This window comes from Geotrypetes seraphini, chromosome 2, assembly GCF_902459505.1.
Source record: "Geotrypetes seraphini chromosome 2, aGeoSer1.1, whole genome shotgun sequence".
NCBI lineage: Eukaryota > Metazoa > Chordata > Amphibia > Gymnophiona > Dermophiidae > Geotrypetes > Geotrypetes seraphini.
The window spans coordinates 203,811,658-203,827,010 of record NC_047085.1 but is presented as its reverse complement, the minus strand read 5'-3'; the positions used below and the strand labels follow the sequence as shown (position 1 = coordinate 203,827,010).

The 15,353-nt window shown below is 42.2% G+C and overlaps 1 protein-coding gene across 2 annotated transcripts in view; it reads left to right on the top strand.

The window, feature by feature from the left end:
- Positions 1-15,353, top strand: part of LOC117355746 (mevalonyl-coenzyme A hydratase sidH-like) — a 33,903-nt gene that overhangs the window by 2,912 nt on the left and 15,638 nt on the right. Inside the window, exons 1-5 of one of the 2 annotated variants that reach the window (XM_033934727.1) lie at positions 2,166-2,364; positions 5,422-5,589; positions 8,396-8,493; positions 10,697-10,841; positions 13,136-13,285. In XM_033934727.1, the coding sequence (XP_033790618.1) occupies positions 2,256-2,364; positions 5,422-5,589; positions 8,396-8,493; positions 10,697-10,841; positions 13,136-13,285 (670 nt within the window). In that variant the 5' untranslated portion in view covers positions 2,166-2,255. Of the gene's footprint in view, positions 1-2,165; positions 2,365-5,421; positions 5,590-8,395; positions 8,494-10,696; positions 10,842-13,135; positions 13,286-15,353 lie in introns of those variants that run through there. The other variant, XM_033934728.1, reaches the window with a different exon arrangement.

Below are 15,353 nucleotides of genomic sequence, written 5' to 3'. Positions count from 1 at the left end.
ATTAAAGTATAAAAATAAATTATAATATACAAATGCCATTTTATAAATACAGAAAAAGGATCAACAAAACCCGTATCCCCTCACAATATCCCCTCCACCATCAGGAAAAATGAACGCCTCAAAGAAAATTCATCTTAACAGAATACCTTGGTCACACACACAGAACACAAATGCCAAATACATAATAGCTAACCGAAAATGATAAATATAAACCAAAATCCCAAGAAGCCATACCTTCTTATAGTACAAAACCAAAGAAATAGAAAGATCCATTTCCTCCTATACTGTGCAAAATATAAAGATCACACAAACCAGGGATGGTGTTAGGCCAAGGAATGCAATTAGGGCAATTGCCCCTGGCTAGAGAAAGCTCTAAGCCTGTTGGAAGCTGAAGATGGCACGAGCTAATAGTGGGCTTTGAGGTCCCCTCCCAAATTTCTGTCCTGGGCCCTACCCATGTCTAACACTAGCACTGGCAGGATAAACAGTTCTCATATATTCTAATCACAAAATAGAAAATAAAATTATTTTTTTCTACTTTTTATTGGGTCATGTTTTTATGTCATGTTGGTCCCAGACTCTGGTTTCTGTTTCCCTCTGTCTTCTCTTAACTCATTTGCTAGGGGCTCCTACTCATTTGACATTTCTTCTCTGTGTTCACCATCCATCTTCCATCTTTGTGTACCTATATTTCTCTTCTCTGTGTCCCATTCAGCATCTCCCCTGTGTCCTCCCTGTATTTGTCATCACTACTCTATGTCCGGCATTACTCATCTCCCTTCTGTGTTTCTATTCGTTTCCACATCTAGCACTTTCCCTCTGTCCCTCTTATGTCTAGCATTGCCCTGCTCTGTCCATGTACCATTCCCAAGCAGCACCTCCCTTTGTGTCTGTCCCTATTCTCTCCATGCCCATTATTTCCCCTCTTTTTCTGATACCTTCTTGCATCTCTCCTTTCTGCTGTGTTCAGTATTTCATTCCCTTCATCTGCTTAGTATGGCATCTCTTTTGCCCTCATCTTCCCTCCAACAGCATCTCTTCCCCTTCCCTCCATCAGCTCCCCTTCCACAGGTGCAGCATCTCTTCTCCTTCCCTCCAGCACCCCCTCTGCAGGTCCTGTAGTTATCTCCCATCTCTTCAGTTCCAACCCTCCCCTCCATAGGACCCGTTAGGTGGGGGAGGGAAATCAAACACCTACATTTGTTTCCCTCAGGACTCCTGAAGGGGAGCTGTGATTATGGGTGGGGGTTCCTCACAGGATCAAAGCTTTTTACCACTCCTGCAGAGTAGTAAAAAGCTTTGTTCCCACACAGGTGATAAACAGACAAAAGTTTTACCTTTTCCTGTGGTTTTCCTGTGGTTTGCCACAGGAACAGGTCACCGTGTCATTCTATATACCCAAGTTAAACCTGCCCAAAACATATCCATAGCATATCTTCCAGCATGCCTGGACACACAGTGGGAGAAATGTCTCACTAGACATCCAGGGAAAAGGTTTTGATTATGACACTTGGATGTCTCGGTGATTAGGAAGTCTAAGTGCCGACTCAGGCAGTTTTTTGGACATTTTAATTTTTTAAATTATGAGCCCCAAAGGCATTAATGTTGTCTTTAACCAGTCATCAGCCCATAAATTTTTAGTAAAAGCACAAATTAGCCTTTTGATGTTATTGTTTTTTGCCAATTGTTAGTTGTATTGATCTTTGTTAACTGTAAATCGCCTTGATCTGTTTTTGGTAAAGGCGATAAATGTGAGATGAAATGTAATGTACCCATGTGAAGAGCTTCTTCTACCTGTATTTAATAAATTGTATAATTATTTTTTTTTGTTGAACCCCTTGGTGGTGTGGAGTTATTTGGGGGGTCCCTACTAGGTACCATGACACTTTCTATCAATTTTTATCAGTAACTGCAGATTCAGCTCCTAGGTCTATGGAAAAGACTGATGAACAGCTATTTATAATTCCTACCTACAGCATGTGCATTATAGGGTAGAATTAAAAAAAAAAAAAGTTGACCTGTCACAAAATAATATGTGTTTTAACCTTTCTTTGGGTTATACCTATTTTTCCCCTCGTTTCACTTTACGGGAAAAAGAAAAAGCGAATTCGCGTTTAGCAGAACGAAGTGGAAAAGAACATTTGGTTATACAGCCGGACGGGGAGGAGCCCTAGTGGAGTAGCGCAGCTTCAGAAAGGGCTTTTCCTGTAAAAGTTAGATGGCGTCTGAGAGCGAGCGTTCCGTTTGAACCGAGGATGTTCTGGAACGTTGCGGCGGTGAAAACGCCAGCCACGCGGGGTGCAACAGTGCTGCGGCTCCTGAGAGCCGGCCTCAGTTCGCATTACCCTCCTGAAGCACAGGAAGGTTAGTTTTCGTGCTGGTCTCCTCTCGCCTAGGCCTGCAACTGGGTACGCGTAGTGCAGCTTTTCTGTAGCGTAGCAGGGCTACATTTTCGATTCTTGGAGGCTGGTTTCTCCCTAATTGCGGGCTGTTGTACCTGTAGGATGGCTGGAAGGGAACTTTGTAGTGATTGCTTTTCCATTAGGAGTATTCTCAAAGTCGTTGCAAAATTTCCTAAAGGAATAAGAACATAAGAATTGCTGCTGCTGGGTCAGACCAGTGCTCCATCATGCCCAGCAGTCCGCTCACGCGGCAGCCCTTAGGTCAAGGTCCAGTGCCCTAACTGAAACTAGCCTTACCTGCTGCGTACTTCTGGTTCAGCACGAGCTTGTCTAACTTTGTCTTGAATCCCTGGAGGGTGTTTTTCCCTATAACAGCCTCTGAAAGAGCGTTTCAGTTTTCTACCACTCACTGTCTACCTTGGAGAGAGTGAACAACCCGTCTTTATCTACTAAGTCTTTTCCCTTCATTATATTGAATGTTTCAATCCTGTCCCCTCTCAGTCTTCTCTTTTCAAGGGAGAAGAGGCCCAGTTTCTCTAATCTCTCACTGTACGGCAACTTAACCATTTTAGTTACACTGTACAGCCCCTTTACCATTTTAGTCGCTCTTCTCTGGACCCTTTCGAGTAGTACTGTGTCCTTCTTCATATACGGCGACCAGTGCTGGCCACAGTATTCCAGGTGAGGGCATACCATGGCCCGGTACAGCGATATAATAACCTTCTCTGATCTGTTCGTGATCCCCTTCTTAATCATTCTTTTCACCCTTTTCGCCGCCACCACCGTGCATTGCATGGACGGCTTCATTGACTTGTCGACCAGTACTCCCAAGTCTCTTTCCTGGGGGGTCTGTCAGAGTACTGCACCGAACATCCTGTTTTCATGTATAAGACTTTTGTTACCGACATGCATCACCTTACACTTATCCATGTTAAAACTCATTTGCCATGTACGTATCTAATAATAAACCTTCATTAAAGGGACACTGTGGAGAGGAATCCCAAAAAGTAGTAATACCCTGACTGAGTGATCCTCCACTTGCACCGCTGACAGTGGGAGCAGCCACAGGCTTCCGCATCCCCACTCTAATGAGCAGGGATGCGCTCTACTGGTACTCCCATTCACTTCTACTACAGCTGCGGTGAGCCTCTTCAGAGTGGGGGATGCTGAATCAGCTGTCAGCGGCGCACATGGAGGATCGTTTAGTCAGGGTAAATATTACTACTTTTTTGGGCCTCCCACTTTGAATTTAAGCTCAGTTAAAATGAACATCTCCCCTGCTATAGCTAGTAGGGATCCCCAAACCTCACCAACTGAATGCCACTTCCTCCCCCCTCCAACTTCCCAAGTACTGCAGCTGGCAGCAATATTGCAGAGCTGCTGCCTTCTGTCCTTCCTGCCCCAACACCCCCTTGGTTTTCATACATGCATGAAAACAGTGGCAGTTTGAGAATATTGCCATTGGCTGCAAAGCTTGGAGATTTTGGGTTGCCAGACTGGAGGAAGATGTCTTCAGTTGGCAGGGCTTGGTAATCCCCACTAGCTCAAGCATTTATAAATTGCACACAGGCGGGGAGAAACTTTGGTGCCCATCCACTAATTTTGAGCTCCAGTCCCTCCCTCAAATCAGCTGTATATGATTATGCCACTGAATACAAAAATAATTGTGATGCACATATCTCAAAGCCATCAAAAAGGTAAAACCCAAAAAGGCACTAGAACAGCTCCGAAAACGTGACAAGAAAAGTTCTAGGATATCACTGTTTTGCAGCTGTGAAGTGCATAAACTATAAACAATGATAAATAAGATAAATAATAATTTGATGAGAAGACCTCAGTGTGGATTGATAAGCGAATGTGAAACATCCAATCCTACAATTCGTGCGCGGGTAACAAACCAGTGCACCACACCATCATAGAGTCTTCATGTGTGATGAAAATCAAATAAATAGTGCAAAAACATGTGGAGGGGCATAATCGAAAGGAACGTCTAAGTCTGTTTTTGTCCAAGTCGTAAGTCATCTAAAGTATAAAATAGCTTAGGACACATTTTCGAAATGCTACATATGGATGGGAGAAAAAGGGGAGAAGATACAGACGGATAGGAAAGGAAGAGAGGGAGGGAATGCACATGAAGGGAGAAGAAAGAAAATGGGATGAAATGCTATTCATGGACAAGAGGGGAAGGGAAAAAGGTAATGTTGCATATGGATGAAGGGGAGATAGGGAGGAAATGCACATTGATAGAGGAGAGAGGGAAGAAATGCACTTGAATGGAGGAAAGGGAATAGGAAATGCCGCATATGGATGGAAGAGAGGGGGGAGGAAATACTTCACATGGATGAAGGAGAAAGGAAGGGAAAAAATGCTAAATATGTATGGAGGGGTTAGGAAGGGAAAAGAGGAGGAGGAGGAGCTGCTACACTTGGATGGAGTGAAAGAGGAGATAGGGAGGGAATGTGAATGAATAGAGAGGAAGGGAAGATCTGGAAATCTAGATGGATTTGAGAAAGAGGCAGAAAAATTGGAAGAAAGTTCATTGTAGGCGCCACGCCTAGGTATGCTTAGGCGTCACTAGGCATCCTGGAGGTAGGTGTCAATATATTAGGCCAGGTTTTACCGGGCCTAATTTACCGGCGCCGAACTGATGCTTAGCGACACCCAAGTCAACTATGCCTTATTCTCTGCCCCTTCCAATATCTACTTTTCAGAGAGGTGTCTGTGTCTCAACTCAGGCGTTGCTAGGTACCATGCGGGATTCTGCATCTAACTTTTATTTTTTTATTTTTTAATTAATTGATCAACTTCAGTGGTGCGGTCAGTTTCCACACTATTTAGGTTAATTAATTTAATTTAGCTTAGGTGTGGATTTTAGTTAGGCGTTGCTAGGCAGCCTCAATTATGGCGCTTAGCAGTGCCTAACTAGGGCACCATTTATAGAATAGGGCCCTTTCTGTATATTATCATTGATTTACTTAAATAGCTCTTTGACTAATTTTTGTGTATTTTTTCTTCATAGGCAAAATGAATGTAGTGACTAAACGACATGGAACTATCATGACAATTGGGATTAATAGACCAGAGGCCAGGAATGCGGTGAATTCAGAAACTGCTTCCCAGCTGGTGAAATCATTTACTGCCTTTGACAAAGATGCCTCACTGACTGCTGCAGTACTTTACGGCGTAGGTGAGGGTTGCCGTCTCCTTTCAGCTGTTCCTATCACAGGGTAATGTCTTCAGATGGGTCTGTTTTTTGCACACCGTGACAGTAATGAATCTCATTCCTAAATCGGATTATGCTGGCTACGATTTCAGTCTCTAGTTTACTAATAGTATTTACCTTAATACTTGCATTCTACCACTGACACCTCTCTTTTGGAGTTCATAGGAATGCAATGTAGGCCACATAAGTGTGTATTTGGAAATTCTGCATCATTGGCAGTGACACTGAAAGCAATTGACAACATTTCTTTATATTTCTGCCACCTTTTCTTAGTCTCTGATTTGTGTTTCTTGATATATGAGGTTCTGTTTCTCCATTCATTTTACAGAGTAGTAGCTTGGTATTAATACTTGTGTTAGCAATGCTCTTGCCCTGGATCGATAGCATGGAATGTTGCTACTCCTTGGGTTTTGGCCAGGTACTAGTGACCTGGATTGACCAATGTGAGAATAGGCTACTGGGCTTGATGGACCATTGGTTTGACCCAGTAAGGCTATTCTTATGTTCTTTTGCTTTTCTCCTTTACCACTATGTCTGGTTTTCTTGTATTGAGGCTTTTATTACATAGAAACATGATGGCAGATAAAGGCCAAATAGCTCATCCATTCATTCTGCTTATCCGAAGCATCCACTATCTCTCCCTGAGAACTCCCACATGCCTATCACACATTTTCTTGAATTTAGACACTTTGGGCCTGATTCTCCAAAGTGCATCCCGATTTTAGGCGTCCTACAGCTGTCTAATCAGCCAATCGGGATGCACGTTTTAAAAAAAAAAAATGCTCCCCAGGCAAGCCTGAAGGCGTCTCCGGGAGCCTAGGGAGACCCGCAAGATGCCTAAGCTCGTCTAAGGGCCTTAGGCGGGTCTTAGGCTGAACCTAGGCGGCCCTACGCGTCTCCCTAGTAAAGGAGAAGCTTAAAATGTAGGCCAGCAAAATGCTGGCCTACATTGTAAGTAGACGCGGCCGCTATACTTATCGCGGCAAGGGATCTCTCTGCCGCTATAAGTATAGCGGGCCGCGGCCCCCTGACCAGGAGGGTGCCCAAACCTTCTGCCCGAAGACGCACCCCCCCCGACACTACCGACCGCCCCCCGACACTACCGACCGCCCCCCCCCCCCGACATTACCGATCTCCCCCCCCCCCCGACAATATCTTTCGCTGGCAGGAGGGTGTCCAATTTGCTGGACCCCTGAGACGGGAGGCAGAAGGAAGGAAGAAAGAAAGAGGGAGAGATGATTGTTTGGTGGAGAGACAGGTGGTAAGAGAGAAAAGAAGAGTTGCTGACACATGGGGAAGGTAAAATAGGGACTCAAATTATTTATGTTGGATATTGCAAGAATAGAGACACAGATATGGGAGATACTCAATATTACAGGAAGATATGGACAAGAACACAGAGGTGATGCTGGGTATGATAGAGAGGGAGAGAAGATGCATTGTGGACATGAAGAGAAAAGAGGTGCCAAATGGACAAGGAGACTCTGGCACGATAGTTAAGAGAAGACGGTAGAAACCTGAGATTGGGACCAACATCACTGGAAAAATAATGACAAAAGTAGAAAAAATAATATTATATTTATTGATTAGAGTATGTCACTTTTTTGGAATATCTAAGAACATAAGAATTGCCGCTGCTGGGTCAGACCAGTGGTCCATCATGCTCAGCAGTCCGTTCATGCGATGGCCCTTAGGTCAAAGACCAGTGCTAAGACTAGGTTTACCTGCGTACGTTCTGGTTCAGCAGGAACTTATCTAACTTTATCTTGCATCCCTGGAGGGTGTTTTCCCCTATAACAGCCTCCGTAAGAGTGTTTCAGTTTTCTACCACTCTCTGGGTGAAGAAGAACTTCCTTATGTTTGTACGGAATCTATCCCCTTTTAACTTTAGAGAGTGCCCTCTTGTTCTCTCTACCTTGGAGAGGGTGAACAACCTGTCTTTGTCTACTACGTCTATTCCCTTCATTATCTTGAATGTTTCGATCATGTTCCCTCTCAGTCTCCTCTTTTCAAGGGAGAAGAGGCCCAGTTTCTCTAATCTCTCACTGTACGGCAACTCCTCCAGCCTCTTAACCAACTCTTCTCTGGACCCTTTCGAGTAATACTATGTCCTTCTGTCTGCCAAACCTTAGGCATTGGCCTTTAATTTCCAGTTATGGGATGGGTCACCCTTGGCATCTCTGATTTAACCTAAGAGTCAGACATGTTACCTTGGATTGAGTATATCCTTAGATCATGACCACTAGAAATGTATGATGGGAGATAAAACAGGACATACCCAACTTTTCAGCAGCATATACTTGGATAGTGCCCCTGAGAAAGCTTAGCTCACCACAACACTATGGTTAGTGCCAGGGTGATATGGTGTGAAGACAGAAGCTACCTGAGCACTGGCAGTATTCAGTGATGGAGCACAGGTAACTGTCCCTTTAAATTAGGACAAAAATAAGGCTCTCCCAAGTTAACCAGGGAACTATCCAGATACTGTCATTGAATATTAGCAGTAACAGGTAACTCTGAGCTACTGCCTTGTGCCAACATAGTTAACGAAGATGTGCAAGTAGTTGCTCAGCACTGAATATCTGGCCACAATTTGGACAGTGGTAAAAAAAAAACCCAAAATAGAAAAGTTCCCTCTTTTCTACCCAAGACATACAGATTTAGTTAGAAGTGATTGGGAACTACGCTGAACAACATCTCTATTCCTTTATGCAGGGTTTCCATTGTTAATGACCCCATCATTTGTTTTTGTTGTGTTTATTTTTTTCAGGAGGTAATTTTTGTGCTGGTTATGACTTGAAAGAGCTGGCCCATAATGCAGGCTCAATCAAATTGGAACAAGATGTTACCAAAGGTCCTGGTCCCATGGTAAGTAGGAATAATAGGCAATACTATGGCAGTCCCAGCTGAAGTTGAGCTGTAAATTGTGTTCAAAATAGATTTGCTATATTCTACTCAACTATGTGCCAGAGAACTGCAGAGCTTATACAATTTTCTAAGAAAAGATAATCATATTACAGATTCCTCATCTCACAAGCTGGGAGAAAGCTAAAGTGAGAGGGCAACCTTAATAAGTTACCAGTTTTGTATTAATTCAAGAAAGCAGTATGTGAAAAGAGACAAAAAGTAAATATGACACATAACTTCAGCCACTTTTGATTCATCTGTACTTCCATGAAATAACACCTAGCTGATACCCTAACAATCTAAAGCAGTCTACTTTTTGCTGAATATTACTGGCACTCACAAAATATCCAACTCTGCTCTCTTACCGCCCCTGACATGCTCACTTTACCCATGACCATAATAACTCCTTGGAGAGTCCAAAGATCAAAGCAAAGCAATCTTCAGAATGCATGCACAGCCCTGAAGACTGCAGTCCACAAATTAATCCCCAGCTAATTTGGATAAAAAAACTAAACCCTTTTCGTATTCTTCCGGAAAGAGAAAGCAAAAACCTGCACTATCACACTGAGCAACGTTAGTACTTATGGCTGCTTTTACTGCAAAGGGAGCTTCTACGCATTATGTCGGGGAATGGAAACCATTGTAATCAAGACTTTTTGGTTTCGTATTCTTTTATTAAAAGTTTATATTTTTTCATCACTCCAGACATAAATTCCTAAATTCTGCAAAATTGCATTTACAATAATTTACATTTTTTTAAAAACAAAATTCACCCTCCTGACATTTACCTAGAGCCCCCATACTGCCTCACGACCTCCCATGGTAACCAGCACGCTCCTTCCACAACAGAGCATTTTATTTCACAATTCCACTTATCCAGAAGAATAAAAATTCTTAATACTTACAGAACAACCTTACAATTCCCAAAACTAGCATTTGTTTCCACTCTTCACTGGTTTTCTTGTACTTATTGCATATGTCAGTAAGCCTGTCCATTTCTTCAGTATAGCCTAGCTTTCATCTCAAATCATTTAGGAAGGAAACTAGAGCTAGGGTTACCAGATTTTCCCAAAGGAAAATCCGGACCCATGGCCATGATCCCAGGCTCGCCCAGTTCCACCTGCGTCATGCTCCGTTCCACAGAGTGCTGGGTTTTGAAAAGCCATCCGGACCCCCGGACATGTCCAGAGAAATCCGGACATCTGGTAACCCCAGCTAGAGCAATCTTCTATTGTGCAGTTACTTGAATCGTGTAGCTCAGTTCCCATTATTACCAACCTTAGTCTTTCTCTTCCTTGATTCTTACGGACCATTCTCAACAGAACCTTCAATTGTAATCTCACTTTCACTCTTACTGATTTTCTTATGCCATATTTTGTCCCTCCCTCAGCAAAAAAGGCAGAGGGACGATTGGATTCCCATCTTGAACAATATGAAATGAGATCTTTCTGATGGACGTGCCCAAAAGTGCAGGAGTTCTGGAAGAACATAGTTACCTATCCAGAACTCCTGCACTTTGGGACATGTGTTGAGTGGGGGGGTTTTAGGCACCATATATAGAATTTACCCCTTTATAGGGGTAGGCCAGAGAGCCAGGGCTGATTAACTAGATCAGGTTTTTTTTTTGTTTGTTTCTTAGATGCTGTAGTATAGAGCAGGGGTGTCAAAGTCCCTCCTCGAGGGCTACAATCCAGTCGGGTTTTCAGGATTTCCCCCAATGAATATGCATGAGATCTATTTGCATTCACTGCTTTTATTGTATGCTAATAGATCGCATGCATATTCATTAGGGAAATCCTGAAAATCCAACTGGATTGCGGCCCTCGAGGAGGGACTTTGACACCCCTGGTGTAGAGGCAGATGGAGAAAGCCCCAGTTATTGTGAATTGCAGTATTGTGCTAGTTAAGTTGGAAGAGAATATAAAATAGGAGAAAAATCTTCAAGCAGTTGTGAAAGAAGCCTTATGACACTAAATCCAAGCCCCCGTTTTAACCTAACTGGAAGACCAAAAGAAGTAGAAGGAAAGTACAGGCCCCTTGTTCTCTCCCTCCACACTGAAAAACAATAGTAATATATTGTTGTTATAAGTTAATTTTGAGCATTTACTGCTGTGTAGAACGTCTTTTTTTTTTCTTTTATGTAAGAATTTGTTGATTCATGCAGGGTCCCTCGCGAATGCAGTTTTCCAAACCAGTGATTGCTGCAGTGAGTGGATATGCTGTAGCTGGAGGACTGGAGCTCTCTCTGTTGGCTGACCTGCGAGTTGTGGAGCAGAGTGCAGTCTTTGGCGTGTTCTGCAGGCGCTTTGGTATGTTATATCGCATCTTAGCTTTAATCACCTCCAGCTGTGCTAGCCATACAGATGCCTCTTAAGACAAAAAAATAAATGGACTGATATTCAAACTAGAGAATGACACATTTTCCCCCATCCCCACAAGTTTTGTCTCTCTTGCTGTCTCTGCCCCATTCCTGTAAGCTCAACATTAACCACAAAAACCTCGAACAGTTCTGATTTTAAAGTATTTGAGGCTTGTGCAGATGAGGATGGAGATTGCAGGAATGGGGCAGGGACAGGAAAAGAACTCGATGGGGCGGGAAAATGAGTTCCCGCGGGGATGGGGAAAAATTTGTCCCCGTGTCATTCTCTAATTCAAACAGAGATATCTAGATAACTGCTGTTGTTTATATGGATATTTCCTGCTGTCACTATCTTTGGATATTCAACAGTATCATCTGGATAGTGTCACTAAATATGTTAATCTAAAGAACAGGCATAAGGGGGGACCAGTTAAATTCAAACCAATTACAGATGTGAGATAACATGTGTAAAATTGTGTTTTGTTAGTAGACAAAAATATCAATGATGGCAAATTTTTCTATGAGCAATAAAATGCGTAAAAAGATTTCAGACTCCATTTTGTATGTAATGGAATCAGGCAAACTTTTATACATGTTAACCCACCTCTGTAGTTGGCTGAAATTTATTTGGTCTCCTCCTTACTCCTGTTCTTTAGATTTGTATATATTTGTAGGGTTTATTCTCCTTTGCTTTTTTTTTCTCCTCTCTCTTGCTTCAATGAATATTCTTACAGACTTTTTTTTGCATTATCTGGATAGTACCTGGATGGAGTGAGAGCAGAGCAGCAAGTTATCCAGAAAGCAGCGACATCCAGACTGCTAATTAGATTGCTGCCCAGATAAGCTTAGGTTTTTTAAAAAAAAAAACCCCAAACAGTCCTGTTTTTTTGGATAGCAGCAGCACTCTACTCTGAGCAGATATTCAGCACTGGATGGTGGTACTAAATATCTGTGATTAATCTAAATGCCAAACCAGGGTTTAAAGCAAAGGCCAGTTGTAGAGTTTATATTGGCTTGAAAGTTCATGCTGCATCAATTATTTGATAACTGTTTATTTTATTTTATTTTTTTTAAACTTGAAATTTTATTGAGTTTTAGTGAAATACAAAAAGGAAAAAGGTGTACAAGGGTTATAAGAACAATCAAGTACAATCATATAAAGGCAATATCAAAGAAATCAGGAATTAATGATAATAGATAATATAATACAGTACGATGGTCAAGCATGTCCAATAATGTTACACAAAAAGGGAAGGTAAAAGTGGTAGGAAGAGAAGACAAGGGGGGTTGAGGGAAAGATAACTCTGTTTAGCCCTCTGAAAGGGCTGATTGAATTGTGGCTATATATACTGTGCTATATATACAAAACATTCAGAAAAAAAAATAAAGACTATACTGTTTAAGAAATGTCTGAAAAAGACCTAACACCACAAGTCCTCTTCCTTCCCTCCACTAACTCCCCAACCCCCAGAAACCACCTACTCTACTCTTTATTCTCCCTGAAAATGACCAGACATCTTCTGTAATCCACCTTGAACTGTGAGGTAATGGCAGAATAGAAATCCCTAATGTAATGTAATATATATATATATGAACAGCCCAATTTTGTGTAGTGTGTGTTGGAAAAAAAATGTCTCAAGTCAGGACATTTAAAATTTGCAAAATATTTGTACAGAAGGCTTCCTAAATATACAGCCTTTTAAAACTGTGTAAAAGGCAATGGAAAAAAACATGGGCATTGGTAGCCAGAATAGCCATTTTGCAAATAAAAATAAAATACATAATCAGAAAAAGTATCACTTATATGTACATGAGAGCACTTGCATGTAAACATAATGGGCTTTGCAAAACTAATGTACATCAAAGGGGAAGAGGCAGTCCAGGAGCTGAGCTCTGAAACTAACTTTTAGCATTTTGAGGTGGTTTTGAAAACAAGAGAACTATAAGTTCCATTGTCATTTCAGACCCCCAGTGCAAACCTTTGTAATTTGTAATAGGTACATTATATGGATGTGTTCTTTTAAGCCACACGAGGAATGCTTGTCAAATATATGCATGCTGCCTGCACACATGTAAAACAACATCTCTTCTGAAGTTTCTGCTTCTACATGTATGAGTTTTATACATTCCTTTGGAAAATTCCTATTAACTGGAGTAAGTCTCTAAAGTATGTTTATCATTATATAACAAGTGAAAATTGTAAACATTTAATATCATATTTCTCCATTTGTTTGACTGTTGCAGGTGTTCCGCTGATTGATGGTGGCACAGTGAGATTGCCCAAGCTTATTGGCCTATCGAGAGCCCTGGATCTCATTTTAACTGGACGACCTATTAGTGCACAAGAGGCCTATGAGTTTGGAATAGCCAACCGTGTTGTCCAGGATGGTCAAGGTAAGTGCCTGATATGAATCATTTCTTTTCCCTTATGTATCCTAAGCTTTTGTTTTGTTCTTACTTGCATTTTTAATGTTGTAGGAAGATAGTATTCAAGGTAAAAGAAATGATGGTTGATTTGCTGAATAGCAGCAAAGTATTGTAGCAATTGAACGTTTAATATATCCCAGGGTCTTGACTATGGGTGGGTATGTGAGGCTGCAAAATGCAGGCGTTTGCCAGCAGTGGATGAAAAGCCAGGACGTTTGTAGTTCTATTTCCTACTATCTAGTGCAGTGTTTCTCAACTGGGTCCTGGAGTACCCCCTTGCCAGCCAGGTTTTCAGGATAGCCACATTGAATTTGCATACACTGCCTCCATTATTTGCAAATTTATTTCATGCATATTCATTGTAGATATCCTGAAAACCTGACTGGCAAGGGGGTACTCCAGGACCCAGTTGAGAAACACTGATGTAGTATGAAAGAGAGAAAAGGAAAACAGATAAGGTAGGGGGGGTTAGAGTGGAGGGAGATATGAATGCTTAGTTTCTTGATGTGCTATATAGTGTGAAGTACAATATAATACAGTGTATCACAAACTGTGTGCCTCCTGCGATTCCAAGTGTGCCATGGCACACACAGAGGATGAAGAGAGGTGCCGGCCAGCTGACTTGCCTACAGGACATGCCTCTCACCGAGAGAGGCATGTCCTGTAGAGCCAGAGGTTCTCAACTGGCGGTACGGTGCCAGCACTGCATGAAAATTGATATCTGCTGTGTATATGAAAAATGAATGGAAAAAACTGCATTACAATTAGTAAAGGGGATGGGATATGGGGCAGAGCTTAGGTTGGCCAGTGGGAGGTCTGTGACTGGGGTACTCAGTTGATATTTGTTAAGACTTAGGGAGTACTTAGCTTGAAGTAGTTGAGAAACACTGCTGTAGGCAATTAGTTGGTGCCTGCACCTCTCCGGTCCTCTTCCCTGCTGGCACCTCCAATTGGCGTCTCAGGGCCTGTCTGGAGGGTCTCTACGCATGTGCAGACCTCAACATGATGATGTCACACAGGGACATGATGTCATCACGGTGACGTCCATGCACTTCCGGGTGCATCAAGCCATGGCCACTACCTTTAGTGTGCCCTGGCTCAAGAAAGTTTGAGAGAGATAGAATAGTTTTACAACAATAAATTTTATAATAATAATAATAATAACAACTTTATTTTTGTATACCGCTAATACCATAACAGGTTCTAAGCCGTTCACAATAAAGATTTTCTCATAAACTGGACAGATCAATCGATAAATAATAACAAAAACAAGTATAATAAAAAAGAAAGAAAGAACGGGGAGTAATTTAAAATCTGTCATTAAGGCAGCTTGGTCTCAACAGTAGGACAACTTATAGTAGGTAGAAAAACAATTACAAAACCCTGTTTGGCATATGGAACTTTATAGTTGTTTGTTTTTGGGTTTGTTTTTTTTTTTTTTTTGGGGGGGGGGGTCAGTCTTACCAATGATTATCCCAGGACAAGCAGGCAGCATATTCTTGACTGATGGGTGACGGCACCGACGGAGCCCCGGTACGGACAATTTTAGAGTGATTGCACTCTAAGAACTTTAGAAAGTTCTAGCTAGGCCGCACCGCGCGTGCGCGAGTGCCTTCCCGCCCGACAGAGGCGCGCGGTCCCCAGTTTTCTTAATTCCGCGGAGCTAAGAAGACGTGTGTTTCCAACGGCTGTTGGAAGTTTTTTTCTATTTCACTTGCCTTCCCGCTCGCGCGTATTTTTCTCTTCATATTTTATTTCTTTCCTTCTTTTTTACCTTTTGTGTAAAAAAAAAAAAAAAAATTCTTATTTTTCATTTTTTTTGTCGAATCTGACCCGGCGGGGCCTGTTGGCACCATCGAAGCCTCGGGCTTCGATTTTGCTACAGCAGTATTTCCCTTCATGCCCCCGTCACCGGGTTTCAAAAAGTGTCAGCGGTGTGCACGCCCTATCTCCCTTTCCGACCCACACAAGTGGTGCCTCCAGTGTCTGGGTCCGGACCATAGGGCTGAAACCTGCACCCGCTGTAGTTCTTTAC